Here is a 20,619-nt window from a genome sequence, read left to right as displayed (position 1 = left end):
TCTCTATTTCTTTAAGAGGTATATCAAAAGCAAAGGAAAGTAGAAAATATCACCTTTACAACGATGTAAAGTAGGTTGTCGTAGGTGATCAAATAGCAGAGATATTACAATAGTCGATAACGCATCCCATTTCTGATTTTTTTGTAATCACGCCACAGGTCGCAATTTTGATCGGATCGTCACGAATTTTTTGGGAGTTGATGCGGGTCCCACAGAGGAAGAAGCCTATTTAGTTTGGTGATGGTCGGATAATATTCAGGAGTCGGAATCAACGTTTTTTTCTTATGCGAATATCTCCGCTTCTGGTTGGAGTATTACAAAAGGAATACCCATCAATGGAAGAAGAAAAGATCTCGTTTATATTGATGCAAAGTATTTTGGCGTAAGTGAGCAAACCGAGATATTGCAAAATTCAGTAATATACCCAATTTTTCCATTTTTTGTAATCACGCCACAAGTTGGAATTTTGACCGGATAGTGACGAAATTTTGAGGGTTGATGGGGGCATCACAGAGGAAGAAGCCTATTGATTTTGGTGATAGTCGAGATTCTCCATTTAGTTTTCGAACTGAATAGACGTATTTTTTTGTGTCTTGAAAAATAAAAAATATATATTTTAATATTGGAAAATTTGAAAAAAATATCATATTCCTGAGAAGATAAATATCTTTTTATGGACGATTTGGATTCTGCGGATGAAGATATCTCATCTGAAAATGTTCCCCCAGATAAATGCGGGGATAACAGAAAATCGAAGAGAATCAATACGAAATTGCCATCAAACGTTTGCTCTGAAGAATCAATGAACACTTCCGAAAATTCCATCAACAACTTGAAGGCCAAACATGTAGCCGCTAAATCAAGATCCAAATCCAAAGCTATTTATGAAAGAAGATTTCGTAGCGATGGTTGTCAAAATAAAGTTTTCCCGGAATGCTCACAAGAAAAGGTTAGTAATATAGATTCTGAATCAAATGTTGCGAATGAAAATGGCCAATCTCAAAACAAACGTCCGAGGGTTTGTGAATCTACTGAAATGTCTCTAAATATAGATCACACTTCCCAGAATCGTTTTGCACTATTAGGTGATATTGACATCCTTCTTGAACCATCTGTCCCCTCAGCTCAAGCTTCTCAATCTCTTACTGAAGTCAACGCCAATGAGCAAAATATCCCAAATAGTAGACACGATATCCCTTCGAAGTCCCTAAATAGCCTTAAAGGTTTCTGTCCACCAATTTTTCTTTTTAATGTAAATATAACAGAACTTATACACTCATTGAAATCCAAAAACATAGTTTTCAAAATTGTAAACAAAAGCCAAAGGAAAAGTAAATTATACATTCAAGATCCATTAGTTCATTCCGAAATGATTGAACTCCTGAAAACCAAAGAAATCCCAGCATACACTTATACCCCAAAACAACTTAAACGTACCAGATTGATTTTGAGGGGACTTCATTACAAAACAACCTTAACTGATATAAAGAGTGACATTGAGTTTCTAGTTCCAAATACAGTAGATGATGTTAAAAAATTTTCAACTGAATATTCTAAAAAAAATAATATTGATACTGGACTTTATTTAATTACACTTTTACCTGGAAAACCTGTAGATGAGCTGAGAGCTCAACGATATATTTGTACCCAAAAAGTTACATGGGAAACCCCAAAGTCAAATCTGAGGGTTGTCCAATGTTGGCGTTGCCAACAATGGGGTCACATCTCAAAAAATTGTAGCAGATCATATGTCTGTGTTAAATGTGATCAAAAACATGCACCAAAAGATTGCAAATTCGTTTCAAATGATGAAAATAAACCTTTTTGTGCAAACTGCAAGCAATTTGGGCATCCCTCAAATTATCGAGGTTGTAATGCGTACAAGGAGTACTTGAAGAAAAAAGAGCAAATTAGAACCGCAGCTAAAGAAAAAAAGACAGTAGCTTTCAAAAATGTGTCTAATGTTTTAAGTGGTTTCAATGTTATTAACCCAAATAGAACGTTCGCCAACAGTTTTGAAGATTCTCAGCAAATTCGATCTAAACCTACAATCATAGAGGAGTTTATGAAAATTGCTAGGGATATTTGCCAGGGTGAAACCATGTCCTTAGAGTATAGAATAGAAACTTTTCTTAGGTCTTATAGAACACTTTCCAAGGAACAAGCAAAAGGTCAATGTTTAGAACTTTTAGAGGAAATCAAGCGTCAATATGGTCCATAATTCGCTAAATTTTCTATCTTTTAATGTACGATCACTCATTGAGTGGAGTCGGCGAATAGAACTATCCAAGATTTTATATGCAAATAAAATTGATTTCGCATTTATACAAGAGACTCACTTACGAGATGCTCATAGAGTTTCTTTAGAAAATTACACTTTCATTAGGGACAATAGCTCTCAGGGTGTAGCAGTTGTCTTAAAAAAATCCTATAAATTCCGAAGAATTTTCATAAATGATTTTGTTTTTCCAAACCTCTTTTTAAGTATAAGTATCGTTTTAAATGGTATTGAACAAAACATTTTAATTGGTTCAATCTACATACCATGCAATGCTGATCGCACTCAGTATATTGCTAGTTTGTCATCTTTAAACAATGCTTCCCGAAATTACTACGGTTTAATAATTGGTGGTGATTTTAATTCCAGACATTTATCTTGGGGCGATTCAATGAACAATGCGAATGGCAACATCTTAAGCGCGTGGCTTCAACAATCGTCTATAGAATTTTTGAGATTGTCAGATTCTGTCCCGACTTTCCCGAATGGAGCGTCATTCCTTGACCACTTTACAGTAAGCACAAAATTAGTAGATCCCATTTCTCAAAATTTTCAAATTAGTACCTTACCAACCTTTTCTGATCATTTCCCCCTAAAATTAAACATACATTTTTCATCTTTATCTATAATCGTAAATCCTCCCAACTGTTACACCTCTTATAAAAATACAAACTGGGATATGTTTAGAGCAGATGTTCAAAATGATTTGCTGAATACCTTTCCTGATCCAAAAAGGAATCTTTCAAACTCTGAGATTGATTTTCACATAGACAATATGTCGGAGGCGATAAATAATGCGCATTCCAGACACTCAGAGATTAAAAATATGGGTAAAAAAATTATAGTTTCTGATTTAATAAAGAACCTTTTTAAGTTGAAGTATACTTGGCAGAGGGATTTAAAAAGGCTTTTTAACAGGACTAGAGGTAGATCAGATTCAAATTATCGCTTGTTATCAAAGCAGATACAACTTTTAGGAATTATTATTAAAAGACAAGTTGAAATTGAACAATCTATGTTTTTTTCGGATAGGCTTAAGAAAATAAAACCGGGTCCAAGGGCACATAAACAGGTCTATAACATTATTGGTTACAAAAGGAAGGCTGGTATAAATAAATTATCAGAAAATGGAGTTTTAATTGAGAATAACGCAGTTGCATGTGATAAACTCAAACAATATTTTGGTAACATTTACAATCATTTAAATGTAAATGAATCTCTTCAAAACATGGAACATTTAGTTCTTAATGCAGTTTCAAATAATGCCAACATACTTTCATTTAACGAAATGGAATCGTCTTTAAACGTAATGGAAAATCCTAGACTGACAACTATGGATGAAGTAATCAGCCATTGCAAAGAGATTAACAACAAAAAATCGTTTGGGTTGGATAACATATCTAACTTTATAATAAAAAAACTTCCTGCTAAAGCATTTGAGTACCTAACAATATTATTTAATAACTGTTTGAATAACGCATATTTCCCTGATAGATGGAAAATTTCTAAAATCATTCCAGTTATAAAAAAGCCGAACAATTCAGACATTAATAACACAGTGCTACAGTGAAAATTTGCAGGGGTTCTAATGCATAAATTCGGTTTTGTGGGAGTCCACAGAATACGAAAATACCTTTGGTTGCTTTGGGTCACTTCGGTTTTTCATTTTATAAGGGTAAATGTAGTGAAAAATGGGCTTTCTTGAATTTCCAACTTTAAACGGGCATTACTTCTTTCTTCCATTTTTTGTGTTGCAACTTTTTGGTTTTGTCTCATATTTTCCTTTATAAAACATTGATACCTTGTGCGTAATTGTTAAGCAGGATAATCACAACTAGAATCATACATGCTAAGATACCCATATTTTATAAAGGAAAATATGAAAAAAACCAAAAAGTTGAAACACAAAAAAATGCCATAACGCATTCATTTTTCAACCGATTTCGTTGGTTTTTCCCATTTTGGAAAGCCAACTAAATTTCCTACTTGCTAACAGTAAATAATTGTACCGTTAGGTGTCGTTTACGCAGCCTAGAGCACAAGGAAAATCGTTTTACTGTTTTTTAATGCGGTTTTGTCACACTTAAACCACTATTACTTAGCCATTTGTTAACCGATTTTAAAAATCTATGGCTTGTTCGAAAGGCATTACTTTCCCCTTTATAATGGAAAAAAGTGTGTGCAAATCGGTTGTGGAAAAAAGAAGTAATGTCCGTTTAAATTTGAAAATCCAAGAAAGCCCATTTTTCACTACATTTACCGTTATAAAATCAAAACCCGAAGTGACCCAAAGAAACCAAAGGTATTTTCGTCTTCTATGGACTCCCACAAAACCGAATTTGTGCATCAGAAATCCTGCAAAAAAATTTTGTCCACTTTTGTATCACAGTGTAATTTAAGACCAATTTCTTTGTTGTCCAATTTTGGAAAATTATTTGAAAGAATAATTCGTGTTAAGATGGACTACGGCTTAAATACATCTTATATACCAGAACTTCAGTTCGGTTTTAAAAGAGGTCACTCTACGACAGATGCACTACTTAAATTTCAAAATGATATAGTATGTAATTTGCGTGAAAGGAAATGCACTGTAGCTCTTTCACTTGATGTAGAAAAGGCATTTGATCATGCATCGCACTTAGGAATATTATATAAAATGGTTCAACTTAATTTTGATCCAATTATTATAAAATTGTTCCATAGCTTTTTCTCAAATAGAAAATTTTGCGTACAATTTCAACACGAAATTTCCGAGCTCGGAGACGTTAGATGTGGAGTCCCTCAAGGATCAATTTTATCACCCCACCTATATAGTATATTTATGTACGATTTTCCACATACTGATATTGATTCGTGTGGTCTTCTTTATGCAGACGATTCATTGTTGTATGCACACGATGAATCGCCACATACGGCACTTTGCAAAGTAAAAAATCATTTGGAAACTGTAACACAATTTTACAGTGAGTGGGGTATTAAAATTAATGCATCCAAAACCGAAGCTGTGTGTATAAGAAATGCATCGGGAAAATGCAAAAAGTTTGTGGTCCCAGAAAGCAAAAATTTAAAATTAACTTTTAATAATGTTGACATCCCTATAGGTGTCTCTATAAAATATTTAGGGGTTTATTTCAATAATTTATTAAAATTTAATAAGCATGCCAGATATGTGTTGGGGAAAGCATATAGAATTCTAGGGTCTTTTTCCAAAATTTTAATCAATAAAGATCTACCTAAGAGTACTAAATTACTCTTGTACAAAACCACCATAAGACCTGTATTTCTTTATGCTTTTCCCATATGGTTCAATGTATCACCTATAATAATCAGTGAAATGGAAATTTTAGAAAGAAAAATTTTTAGACACTGTATTGGGAAATACTATGAATCCAATTGCAAACGTTTTTCCAATAGAGTTATTTATACCGAGTCCAAAATAACCCCTATTGGCTTATACGTCTGTGACTTGATGTCAAAATTTATTCAGCGTGTAAATAATCATGAAAATAGTTATGTGTCGTGTATTTTTGACAGTCAACGTCCTTTCAGCTGGACCAACACAAATTATCTATCTCCAATTGGTTATATAAATGAAGTCCCACCTAATTTTGATATCAATGCCAATACACGGCACCCTTTTTATGAAAAAGTCATGTCTGGTACGAACAGAGGCTGATACGTATGCTGATTTATTAGATCAATTTACTTTTCCTTTTTTATTTTTTAGTTTTTTATTTTTTAGTTTTTTTTTCTTTAGTTTGTAAGTTTATACGAGTTTTTAACACTCACAAAATTGTATTCCCGGGAGCAAGGAATTATATTCCACATTATTATTATAACTCTATTATTTTTCAAACTTACATATATTAAAGCATGGTGCTGTATGCATATCCACACTTATTGTAAATTTTGATAACACGTTATAATCTTAAGTATTACTTTTACTATTGCGCTCTGTAAAATTGTAACGTTTCCAAAAAGGCTCAATAAATTAAACCTTAAACCTTAAACCTTGGTGATAGTCGGATAATATTTAGGGGTCGGAATGGGGAAAAACTCATTTGGAGACAAATTCAAAGTTTTATTCTTTGTGAATATATCGGCTTCTACACCTTTTTCAGATGTAATTCGAATTATTTTAATTGTAATTCGAGAATTCTATTTGTAATTCGTAACATTTCATTTGCAATTCGAGAATTCCATTTGTAATTCGAATTATTCCATTTGTAATTCGAAATATTCCATTTGTAATTCGAATTATTCCATTTGAAATTTGAATTATTCCATATGTAATTCGAATTATTCCATTTGTAATTCGAATTATTCCATTTGTAATTCGAATTATTCCATTTGAAATTCGAAATATTTCATTTGTAATTCGAATTATTCCATTTGTAATTCGATTGATTTCCTTTGTAATATCAAATAAAATAATTCGAATTACAAATGGAATAATTCGAATTACAAATGAAATAATTCGAATTACAAATGGAATAATTCGAATTACAAATGGAATAATTCGAATTACATATGGAATAATTCAAATTTCAAATGGAATAATTCGAATTACAAATGGAATATTTCGAATTACAAATGGAACAATTCGAATTACAAATGCAATAATTCGAATTACAAATGGAATAATTCGAATTACAAATGGAATGTTACGAATTACAAATAAAATTCTCGAATTACATCTGAAAAAGGTGTAGTAGGGGTATTCCAACGGCAAAGCCTGTCAATGGAAGAAGAGCATATTACCTTTACATTGGTGTAAAGCAGGTTGGCGAATGTGGTCAAACAAGGGAGATACCACAATAGTCGGTAATGCATCCAATTCTTCCATTTTTTGCAATAAAGCTACAGGTCGTAATTTTGATCGAATGGTGACGATTTTGATTGTTTATGGGGGTCCCAGAGAGAAAGAGGCATATTCTTTTCGGTGGTAGTCGGATTTTATTCCCTAAACACGGTGCTCTTGAAACAATTTTAAATGGAAGGTGCTTACACCTTAAAAGTTTTTGCGGATTCTGAAACTACAATGTTCATAGATGAGAAAAATCAAAAAACAAAAAAAATCGCCGTAGCGCTTTTTAAATAAATCGCGATTTAAGTTGACATATTTAGGGGTTGTTTAGGTTTTCATGATTTTGCTTAGAAACCGCAAGTCCTATCAAAATGGGACTAAAGAAAATGTTGTAGCTATGAAAATTCTCTACAAGATCGACTTTTATGATATTTTCGTAGGTTTTACCATTTTTCAGATATTGAAGTTCAAATTGGGACAATGCATTGACTGTATCGCCCCCTTATAAAACAATGTCATGAAGGGTGCGCCTTAACTAACTTTTGATGAAACCCGCTTATACAGGGGAAGTTTTTGTGAATTCTGAAACAGCAATGTTCATAGATGAGAAAAATTCAAAAACAAGAAAAAAATCGCTGTAGGGATTTTTAAATAAATCGTGGTCAAAATTCACATTTTTAGGTGTTTTTTAGGTTTTCACGATTTTGCTTGGAAACCGCAAGTCCAATCGAAATGGAGCTAAAGAAAATGTTGTAGCTGTGAAAATTCTCTAGAGGATTGACCTTTATCAATTGTTTCCAGCCTGTACCATTTTTGAGATAAAGAAGCTCAGTTTACATTTTTAGGTTTTTTTGTTAGGGTTTCCCGATTTTGCTTGAAACCGGTAAGTCTTATCGATGTGGGACCTGAGAAAATCTTAAAGCTGTGAAAATTCTCTACAATCTACTGGCTTAAGTAACTTATCCTAAGTTGTACCATTTTTTTTAGATATATAAGTTTAAGTTGGGAATTTGCAGTCATGACATTTTGTTATAAGGGGGCGATACAGAATTGAATTGAATTTGAATTGTCCCAATTTGAACTTCTATATCTCAAAAACGGTAAAACCGACGAGAATACCATAAATGTCAATCTTGTAGAGAATTTTCATGGCTACAACATTTTCTTTAGTCCCATTTTGATAGGACTTGCGGTTTCTAAGCAAAATCGTGAAAACCTAAACAACCCCTAAAAATGTCAACTTAAATCGCGTTTTATTTAAAAAGCGCTCCGGCGATTGTTTTGTTTTTTGATTTTTCTCATCTATGAACATTGTAGTTTCAGAATCCGCAAAAACTTCCAAGGTGTAAGCACCTTCCATTTAAAATTGTTTCAAGAGCACCGTGTAAAAGAAATGTTTATCGGTGAAACGCTTATGCACAGGGGTAGTCGTGTAGGGTATCACATGGTCGGTCCCGTCCCGGCTATAGCCTTTGCTCACTTGTTTTATTTGAGTTGTACTGACGATGCACTTTAATGGGTTTCAACAAAATTGACCTGTATTAATGGAGATTATTGAAGACATTCAGAGCAAAGGCGCTAACCTATCCCATTTTTAATATTTTGAATTTTACCAGTCAAAAGCTTATGCACAGGGGTAGTGATGTAGGGCATCACATAGTCTGCCCCGACCCGACTATAGCCTTGCCTCACTTGCTATTTTAATGCATTACAAGGGAATAACAAACTTAATATAACCTCCATATCATGGTGGAGAGTATTAAAGCAAATTCAATTTTCTTCTGTTCGAATAAATACAAATAATAAATCAAACGTATGATATATGAAAACCGTTATCATTAGTTATCTGTTCTTCATATAGTCTTAATTTACAACATCCTTCACAGCCAATAAACCACAATCCAACGAAGTATGTATGTTAGTATATACTTATGTAACTTACCATAGCAATGTTGTTGAATCGATGATGATGACGAGGCCTTCGATTGTTGCAGCTGTTGTTGTTGGTGTTGTGGTAATTCGTTATTGGATTCATTTATTTTCATACAAATAACTTCTGGTTCCGGACGAGTTTTGCCGGTATTATGGCTTACAGCCTCTTTTACCGACGGGGTGTTGGTGGTGGTGCTGGTGTTAGTAATTTGTGTACTACTATCCACAGATTTCGATGTCAAATATTTACAACGATCAGAGTTGCTGTTGTTAGGAAACCTAATTTCTCGGCCATTATTTGTGGTAGAATCATTAGATTTGTTGGTGCTAATGCTGCCACCACGCAACAATGATCCGCCTCCTTTACGTGTCGGATAACGTAGTGAAAAGTTCAATTTGAAGATATTTGTTGGCTTTGTATTTGCCGTCGCCGACATTGATGTCGTTACTTGTGTATAAATTTTACCATCGGGGGCCATTGGTGTTGTGTGGGTGTTGCTAACAACAACGCCCGCCGTAGACACATTGACCACATTATTATTTTTACTGCCAAAGATGAGAGCCTTTTCGTCTTTAATGCCCAAATATAATGTGCGTGTTATGAGTATGTAGGCAATACACAATATGCCCAGTGGCAAGACGAGCAGCACCAAATCCAAGAAAATGTTATAGGAACGCTCATAGCCGACCGCATGCTGTGGCCATTGTTCGCGACACTTACGAAGGCCTGTTTAAAGAAAAAGAAAGAGAGCATAAATGTTTGTGCTTTTTTAATAAATTTGTTAAATTAAAAATTTTCACATAATGATGTCCCCCTCATAATGAAAGAAAATTGACATTTTGGCATCCTATGAGGTTTCTCTTATGGTCCTGTCTAATGACATTGATTATTTCAATAAAAGCCAGCCAGCGTTCTTGGAATGATTGTTAATAACGTTTTCCTGGTATGAAATCGCTTTTGATGCCACTTCAATGAAACTCATAAATGCCTTTGAGATAAATTAAAAAGAACTTAGTTATGAAAGAAATTTAAAACCTTCAAGGAAATATTTAACAAAATATTTTTCTCCGAAAGAGCAAGAAATAGACCCATGATATTGGAAAAAATACACAGCACCTTTTAGAAAAAATACCTTTTAGGGAGCATTTAAAAATGAAACTGAAGATGATCCTAAATTAAAAAAAAAAAAATCGTGCATCAAATGTTTGTTCCCCAAATCAAATCATTTTGTCCTTCTTCTTTGGAATACATTGTGTTTTCTTCCCATTCAATTCAACTGAATCAATGCAAATATTTAAAGCTAACAAAGTTTCCATGTATTCGCATTTCCCACATTTGCTTCTACTCAAATGCTTCCTTTCAGCAATATATGTATGCCATTTAAATATCAAATAACCATTTTGTTGGCCATCAACCCAATATAATTGAAAATAAACTCTTTTTGAAGTTGCACATGGGTCAGTTGTAACTTTATATCCTAAATAAATAATTGAGTTTTAAATTTATGCTCAAGCAAAAAAAGGACAAGAACGTAAAATTTTGCCCAATCAAATTTAATTTATCTTTGATCCACATAACAGATTACACGAACATAAAGACAAAGGATATCCTTTTCCAGCTGTAGATGTTGATATGGTAATCTTAATTCAATTTTCCCTTATTTTATAAACAATTAATGGGGGAAGAAATGGTCATCATAGAAATAAGGAAGTATCTAATATCCAACTAAAAAAATCGTTTACAAACGAAAGGGTTGGGCAGCGTAAAATTCGATTTCCAGTGTGTAAGGGTTGATGTTGCATTCTTGAATTCTAGCCTAAAAAATTTTACACAGTTAAGAAAAGCCCCAAAGTTGGTCGGGCAACATTATTCTTAATTTGATTTTTCTCGCCAAACCCCCCACCTTCTTATACCAGCGATTTTTTATACTGAACATATCAAAATAATATAGAACTCAAGGCATCTCAACAACACATCTAAAAGGGACCCTCAGTCTATTACTGTGGACCCAAAAACAGATCCCTAATTTTGAAGACATAATAGTTTAATAGGTGACAAAGGAATATTCCTGTTTAACTGTTTTGGGTTTTTTTGGACTGACAAACCAAAATAGTCTACTCGAATGAATTCTGGAATCTTTCCCAGCAAAAATTGGAATCATTTAGCCATTATGTAACCCATTACAAAGTTATGTAAACAAAAACAAATAAAAGAGTGCTATAGACGGACGGGCCCTTCTCTGTGATACCCTACACCACTTCCCGTGGACACTAGAAACAAATACCAAGCGTATTTGGAAATACCTTTTGGCGACTTTATCCGATTCGATCAATTAAAGAGATCAATATTTCGAGTTACCACATTACTTCTAATAAAAACTTCAAAACCCCGTACATAATATTGGAATTGGAGTTCCTCTATCATGATTTTAATACCTTTCTATCATGGTTGCGAAATTTTGCATCAAGTGAGAGGTCAAGAGTTGGTTTTCAAATTTAGTTTTCGTAAGTTGGCCCAATATGCCCCCAGAATTTAAATTTTTTTTTTATAATTATTTGTTTTTATTTCAATAAGATTCTTTACATTTCATTATATAGATGCCCCAGCGCCTCATGGACATTATTGGGGCAAACTGTTTTAAATTGTCTTAGATTTAGAAACAAATTTATAACATAATAGAGTAAATGTGAAAATTATAATATCAGGAAATTACTTAATCACATTAGAAGCATTTCGATGTTATCTAAAAGGAATAATTTTAGTTGGTTTTTAAAATTTGAGATTTTTGCATTGTTTTTAATATTATTATATATATTATTATATTATTTATTGTTATTATATTATTATTACTGATTAAAAATTTAGTTTGCATATTTTTCCCACACATTTATGGTCAATTTTACACGCTAAATACTATCCGATCATTATCAACAATTATTGGCAGTATCCTTTACCAAAACTATTGCCTCGTGCATACATTTGTCAGTATTGAACTATAACTGCGACCTCTAGCGTGATTAAGGTTACACTACCCTGAATTATCAAAATACTACAGGGGTCTATTCTGGTCTGAACCCGACCTCCATACAACATTTCGTGTAGATTGGTCCATAATTGCAGTCTGTAGCGTACGTACAATTTTTAATGGACGGACGGACACACACTCAAAATCGACGAATATTTCGCGGCGTTACATGAAGTTTTCGAAAAACAAACTTCCTATACCCTTTCCACATTGTGTTGTAGGGTGTAATAACTACTAATATTAATCTTTAGGAAGTTATAAGTTCAGTGGCAGGGAACTTATATGTTCGACTACTAATCCTAAGGTTGTGTGTTCCACTATCACCGTCGGCATGCGAGTTTTTTGTTCATAAAACAAGTAAAAAAGCATCGGTCGACATTGCCGACAGAGATATACACTCAGCTAGTGTGGATTGAAATACTTTTTTCAAAAAACTTACGTATTAAGGGGGTTTTCAAAACAATACGGATAGGAATAAACGCAAAAAATTGCGGGGATATCGATAGGTAGGTCTTTTTTTAAACTGAGTTTCGACAATATTTAGAGTACCATTTTAGCGAATATTTTCGAACTTTTGCGGGGTAGGTATCGGAAGGTCCACTCCTTCCACATAGGGGGTTTTTACAACTTTCGGGCTTTTTCTCAAGAAGTATGGACTTGCCCTTGAAAAACTTTTACTGTCGTAATAGAGGCAGCGAATGCAAGTTGCTTCAACAAAAATCAAAGTGATCCGAGAGCAGGTCTTAAAGTGAATTTATTCAAAAATGTGTGTGGGAGGTACTTGACAGAGTGGACAGATAAAGTCTATATTCGAACCTGACCTATACCTGGTAGATATATTAGGATGTGTGGACCAAATCTGTCACTCTCATCAAGAGAAATCGTACGTAAAATTTTTCCGAACATTTTTGTGGGGGAGGTACCTGAAGGAGTGGACCGATATGGCTTATCTTCGAACTTAACTAAGTTTGTACAAAATATTATGAAGGCCAAATTTAAGACCGAATCGGCAGATCCGTTAGAGAGTTAACTTGCGCTCCAACCACTACGCACGGCTTTTTTGCAACTTTTAGGCTATTTTCTCAGGAAGTATGGACTTGCCCCTGATGAAACTTATACCGTCGTATGGAGGGGGCGTTAAAAACAAGTTGCTACAACAAAAATCAAAGCGATTCGAGAGCTGGCCCTAAACTTTTCCGAAATTTTGTGTGGGAGGTACCCGAAGGAGTGGGCCGCTTGAGTCCATATTGGAACCTCATCTAAATCTGGTAGAAATCTCACGAAGTGCAAAGTATGGACGAAATCGGTTACTCCCTTCAAGAGTTATCGTAAACACAAACACGTAAAACACGAACATTTTCGAACTTTTGTGGGGGAGGTACCGAAAGGAGTGGACCGATATAACGCATCTTCGAACTTAAACTAAGTTTGGACAAAATATTACGAAAGCCAAATTTTGGATCGAAACGGTTGATCCGTTCGAGAGTTATCATGCGCTCCAGCCAGCCAGACAGACAGACGGACGGACATGGCTAAATCAACTCCAAATTGTCTGAAACACATTTCGTCCAAACATACTTTTATACCCGTATGAAAGTGTACATACCCTGAAGGTATAAATATATATTAAAATGGTCTCAAAACTGGATTTTAGCATTGACGATTTTGAGAAGAGGCTCCAGGAACTGGAGTTGGAAGAACAAAGTTGGCGATTTGCTCGAAAAGCCGAGGAGCTCATCGCAACATGTTCTCATTTATTGAAAAGATTGTCCGACTATAAAATAACCCATCTTGAAGATTGGTTGGACATTACAGAAGATATGGATATACTTAACCAGTTCGAGAACAAGATTAGTACTGAATATTTTAAATCGAATATGGAAAAGGCAAAAGAAGTTTGCGACCCTCTAATGGAGAAAATTTATAAAATTTTAGCGCGTTCCCTTAGATTCGACTACCCCTACTTCAATATCTCTAAAACTTGGGTGTTTGCTGAACCCGTAGAAGGAAAAAAGACGAATCTTGAAAAGTTTTTTCGGAAAGCTGACACTTGCTAGACAATTGCACTATGTGTCAAATAAATTGGAAATTAAAGGAAATATATATGGAGCTAAATTACTTATTTCCAAAGGTGACTGAAATTGAGCATTTAACAGATTTGTTTTTCAAGAAGAATCGGGTTGAGCATATCTACAACATGACAATGATGGAGTTAGATTGTATTGTGACATCATCCAAGAAAGTTTTGTTGGCCCCGGCAAGCCCTCACCTCAGAGGGAATTTCTTAATGGACAGTCCACTTGTAAATTATGGAATTGGCGAAGAAAACAAGGTCATCGAAGAAGAAAAAGAACTCGAAGTTGAACAAGAAGTTCAGTCAGAGCAACGTTTGAAAGAGGAGCAATTGACTGAGCGACTAAAGGAAGAATCAACGTCGGTGACAAATATAAATGAACATTATGTTTATCCCATGGTTGGGGAAGTAGAAGTTAAATCGCAGCCTTTGGAAAATAAATGCTTGGCCGGGCAACTAGCAAATAATGCGGAATGCCTGCAGAAGCCTGAAGTACTTAAACCTATGAATCATGAGGCAAGAGCTATAATAGTTAATGAGGTAATCGAAAGGACTTTGGAGGAAGAACGAAAAGCTGAACAAATAGCTGTGCTAGAACAAAAGTTATTGGAGAAATCTAAATTGGAATTAAGTAAAACATACAGTCCACTGATGAAAAGCGAATATACAAACGAAGAAGTGCAGGAAACTTCCCAGGAAAGTGAAAAAACATCAATAAAATATATTTTGTGACCGCAGATAACAAAAATGTAAATAAAAACGGTAGAATATGGTCCTAAATCATATATAAAAAGCGAAAGCTTCTGGAGATGTTAAATATTATAGCTACAAATTTCTTTTGTTCAGAGACTCATAATGAAATTTGATTTGGAATATTTCTTCTTTTGACACAATCTCCAAAAAGTGAAGTATTTTAGGAGATTTTGGCTCAGTATGGAATAAATTTTAATTAGGAGTCTATAAGTTTAACAAATAGTTTCTACTTATAATAGGTATCTAATTTTGAAACGTCATTTTCTTAACAAAGTATTTTATTTAGATACCATGTTTGTTCTAGGACTCACAGTGAAATTTTGTGTAGAATATTTCAACTCCTTGGTCTAAAACTAAATTTCATGTTACTTTCATGCATCAACTCGAAAGAAGATCAAAACAAATTTATTCTAAACATATTTGGGTGTTTTGTTGGCAAATTTGATGTATATATTTTCTTGATATATATTGTAAATACATATTTAATTTATTCGGCGAAATTTGATGGAGAATATTTTTGTCTTTGACGTCTTCTATCTAGAATGAAGTTTTGTGGGACAACACTTAATACACTCAGATAAAGTACAACATTAACCCTAAACCATGATTTTACTTTTGACAGATTCCTGGCGTTTAGGTGCAATTTAGAATTTTGGTGTATTCAGGGACCCATAGTAAAAGGTAATGACAAATAATTTTGTAGAATATTTTGATCTGATAGGATAACATTTTAAAGAAGTTTTTAAACGTTTTTGAAAAAATGGACCAAAAAGAACCGTTTAGTGACTCGCATGAGGGTTCATTTTTTCTCATAAAAAGATACCCCGCATTGTTGTCAGTAATATTGCCAAAGAAACTTTATACCTAAAATGCAAGGATTCCAAGGAATCTGATGTCGAATATTTCAAAATCTGTAGAAATGGGCGGAACTTGCCACGCCTATTTAGGTTACTTCCCGACGTAAACTTTCAAAACGCCGATGCACGTGCCTCTTTTTTCGGTCCTCTTTCATAATCTGGCCGAATTATCTTTTAATAATTTTTTGTGTTGTACAGTGTTATTACCTTATATAGTCTATTCGGGATCGTTACTTCGGGAGGGTTATTTACCAGGATAGATCGATCCCAATATATGGTGTAATTTTCTGTATCTATCACTGGTTTTGGATGATATTTATAGTAATATGTGGTACTTTCATTGATTTGCAGTGCTTTGATTATATTAATGTACTAGCTGAACCCGGTGCGCTTCGCTACCCCGACCAAGATAAAATATAATGGAATGCTATATTTATATTGAAATTGTTCTTTAAAATACTTTAATGCATAAATATAGCAGATATGAAGGCTTTCTCTACACATTCAGTGCCATGTATTGAGCTTATGTTATGGTATTTTTATATGGTGCAGGTAGTAAGACTTCTGCTAAATCCTTTCCTACTATAACTACACCTAAGTGGGTGGCATTTGCAAATGTCATATCGTCACCATAAATGTCCCCATTAAAAAAAGAATTAAATTAGGAATAACGTTAAGATTGAGAACGTTTTTCCTAAGGCATATATCAAGCTTTTGTGACACCTTAAATTACTATTACGGTAACTCCCACTTGCATTGACAATTTTTAATCCAATAATAATAATGAGGATAAGGACATGTCTTAAGTAAATATAGGTAACTGTTTCCCCTTCGCCCATCCCACCTAAGAAGTCTCTCAGATATATGATATTTATCAATTTTAGCCTTGATTTTCTCCAACACGCATACTATAATGATGACTTCTACTGACTTCAAAGACACTTCCTTAAATAATGAATCAGAGGTTCAATATTTTATTATTATTCCCTATCTGTACTCATATGATACTTTTTAACAAAACAAAAACATTTTTTTTGTCCAAATTCTGCACACAATTTACAAATCTCGACCAATTTCAATATAATTAATATATAGTCCCAATTCCTTCACACTTAAAAACTTCATTGAAATTGGACATTAATATCGTGTTGGTGCATCAGATACCTTAAATCAGCCAAAATTTTTGTATGGGACTACATCCAAATTTGGACCGGTTTCGATATATTTTGGCACATTTATTTGTTGGCACAATTCCGTAACAAATTCCAAAATTTATTGCACTCGAGCATATATTGCAAGTTTGGTGCGTCAAATAGATTAAAAGACTTATACTCAATAAAGTATAGCTTTTTTAAGAACGACTTTTTGCCGTAATGGCGAAATGAAAGAAACAACTACTTTTTTACACCGCTATGTGTTATTTTCGATATTTGCAAAATATACAAAAAATGTTTGACCCTAGTTCACATATTTTTAATCTGCGTAAAATGCCAATTCGATGTCCCTCAGTCTGCCCGTCTGTAGAAAAGTAGACAAAGCTCTCAACATTGTTGATGGAGTTTTTTAATGAAAACTATACAGTTCCTAAGACTTTGGACGGGTCTGCAAGAGGAACGAAGTTTTTTGAAAGCCGTCAGAAACCGAAGGCTTTAGATAAGTGAATAAAAATGCATTTAAATAATTTTAACAATTAGGTAAGTTAATTATAGTCACACTAAATTGAAATTGAATAATCGGGAACATCCCCAGCAAAATTTATTTGAAGTTGTTCCTTGTGAAGTAGTGATTGAATAGCTTTTTTTGAAGCAGTCCACGCAGAGTCATGAAAAATGCAGTCCGTTCTTCACATTTTGACAATGTCCGATTTGAATCCATTTCATAAAATTTTCACATTTTAAAAATTTCAAAATTTTGCAAAAAAAACTTAAAAAGACAAAGAACATAATTTGTTTCTTGTTAATTCTAATAACAGCAATATGTTTGCATCCATAAAAAATAATTTGTATACTAAAAATAATAAAAGTGATTTCGAACTACATCTTTGTTTGTAGCCAAAGAAGTAGTTGAATCATATGTTGTTGTGATTTATTCACTACAAAGAACTAATGCAAAATGTGTGCTTAAGAAGTAAATTAGACAGTATCCTCACTGCACCATGCCCTTGTAAAAATCATGACTTCTTTCACATAAAAAGATGTAGTCCGGAATCACTTGCACTCATGATTTAACTACTTCTTTGGCTACAAACATTTTGCTGGGTCCGAATACATATTGGCAGATGAAGAAGAAGAGGTGATGATGAAGATGATTTTATCGGTCGTTGTTTTAAAATAGACTCCATAGAACAATACCATATTTTCGGTATTTTGAAGGTTCGGATATTAGATGTACACCAATATGTTGTAGAAAATTGTTGGTATAGGCACATAGCGTCCGTAAAACAATACCTCCATATTTTCGATATTTTGTTGGTGTTAGGCACATTGTACCATAAGAATGTGTGCAATTTTTATCTTTGTCTTCGGTCAAGGTACAAACATTTCTTGCCGAAAATGTTCCTCGAAGCTCCACGTTTAGAACGACACCGCATGATAGCGGTAGATTTGGAGTTCAGCCTCCAGCACTGTGAGTGTACATGATCATCTATATACCGTTGATTGCGGTAATTTCGAATTTTCAGACTCGTGGTACTGGAATATGAACACAACCGCATAAAAGACATTTTGTCGTTACTTACGGTTAGAAAATGAACACCGGAAAGTATTTTCTTTCCCAAATATTGAACCAAAAAAATGCATCACTCGAAACCACTAAAAATCGTTAACAATTTGGATCTTTTTAATTTCTTTTAAATATTTTATTCTTTATTTCTTTTAATATTTTACTTTTAAATATTGATAAAACTAAATCATAAAGTGTCGCTTACGTTTTCGCTAAAAATTAAAAAAAAGGAAATAAATAAGTCGACAACAAACGCCTCCAACGAAATGTGAGGAAGCAATTGATCTTCTTCAAAACATATTTTTGCAAATTTTAGCTGATTTTTCGCGATATCTAAAAAACTAAAATATGTCAAAATTTTCCTTGGATAAATATAAACATTTAGAACAATCGCAAAACAAAACAGTTGTAAATTCGTCGAATTTTTTATTCACGTACGAACGTCATTTGAGTTTTATATAATAGAAGTCGCGGCATTGAAATATGATAAAACATGTAGCAACCACATAAAAAGCTTTTTGTCGTTAATTACGGTCACAAAATTAACACCGAAATGTATTTACTTTCGGAAATGTATGTATTTACTTACTAAACCAATAATAATAATAATAACCAATAATAATAATAATCGTTGACAATTTGTACTGATTGTCCAAAAAAAAAAAAAAAAAAACATTTTTTAGAACTTTCAAATATTGATAAAACTAAAACATAAAATGTCGCAATTTGTGCATATACACTTTTCGCTAAAAAATTGAAAAATATATAAAAATATGTACGTAATCTAAACATCGCGAAAATTCAAATGAAAATGAAAACTATACAACAAAAAAATATATTGAGGAAATTTATAAAATTTTTGTAAAAGAAAATATTTATTAAAATTTATTTTGTGAGTGAGTTGAAGAAAATTTAGTAAAAATTGGTCGGAGTTATTCTTCCATTTTAGTAAAATTTCACGCAAAAATCACGTTTTTTCAATATATTCACTTCTTGAATACACGTTAACATCTAACGGAAGATCAAGTTCAAATTTATTTTGGGTTCCTTTAAATGGGGTATAATCTTGAAATAAAACTATATCGGGTAATGTTCATTTTGAAATGCGTATGAATCGCGAAATCTTCAAAATAGCTTGATGCGCATGTGGTTTACCAATACACCGAATTCTTCTCTTTTAATTTGTACACATTTGCCAGGATTAACTCTGGCCGCTAAGATGTAACACCGTCTACAGTTTAGTGTGCAAAAAACTGTATAACGCTTATAATTTGCACAAAGTGCATACACTTTTTGTGCGCAATTTTGTGCAAATACATCGATCTAAACCTATTTCGATAAAATCCATCAATAACCGTGGATGTAGCATCATACACTATTTTTGGGATAAATCGGATACAGCTCTCATTTCACTAAATTTTTTAAACCGCCGTTTTCGCAAAAACGCGAGTGATGTGTCAGTTTCTTCATTCAAAAGGAAACGATCCACAGAAAACGTGACTATATCCGCGATATTTCCAAAAACATTTTACGCACATTTTTCGGTTTTTGCAGGGCCTGTTTTCGCCGTTATAGTGGATGGATTTTCACGATTTATGATTTATATGATCCGGACCATCAAAAAACTAAAATATCTTGGGGTCCCAGCACAATAAGACGGATATTGTAAATACTGTACTTCAAAAATAGGGTTTTTCGAAAAAATATCGCACTTAATTTTTGCCTTTGGCAGTGGATTACTCTGATGCTGTCTGGGCTACATGGTCAATATACATATCAAATTATGCGTAAGGGAGATCCAATGCGTAAGAGAGATCCAATTGTAAATTGGTCGAGTTTTTGATTCACGTACGAACGTCATTTGAGATATTATTTTCTCCATGATGTTGTGTCTTCTTGTGTAATGGCTATGTATTAATGATTTACAACTGTTTAGTAGGTGTGCTGTTGCTTCCTGGGCTTCTCCGCATCTTCTGCACTTGTCGTCTGTTATGTTGCTGTCATGCAGAATGTATTTTCGATAATTGTTAGTGGGTATTACACCATCTTGTATGGCTATCATGAATCCATCTGTTTTGGAGAATATATTGCTGTATTTTAGCCAGTTTATTGTATTGTCTTTTGATACAGACAATACAACAAACTGTTATAATTGGTTTGGGTATTTACCA

At 33.5% G+C, this 20,619-nt stretch overlaps 1 protein-coding gene across 15 annotated transcripts in view; it reads right to left on the bottom strand.

Annotated features, from left to right (window-relative positions):
• The window catches only part of LOC141399113 (uncharacterized), a 275,035-nt gene that overhangs the window by 23,030 nt on the left and 231,386 nt on the right, over positions 1 to 20,619 (bottom strand). For all 15 annotated transcript variants that reach the window (XM_073977244.1, XM_073977239.1, XM_073977232.1 and 12 more), the window contains exon 4: positions 9,028 to 9,744. In XM_073977244.1, coding sequence (XP_073833345.1) covers positions 9,028 to 9,744 — 717 coding nt within the window. The remainder of the gene's footprint in view (positions 1 to 9,027; positions 9,745 to 20,619) is intronic.

The sequence above is a fragment of the Musca autumnalis genome, unplaced genomic scaffold, assembly GCF_047663935.1.
Source record: "Musca autumnalis isolate F117 unplaced genomic scaffold, ASM4766393v1 scaffold_3, whole genome shotgun sequence".
NCBI lineage: Eukaryota > Metazoa > Arthropoda > Insecta > Diptera > Muscidae > Musca > Musca autumnalis.
This window is presented reverse-complemented; position numbering and strand designations above follow the sequence as displayed.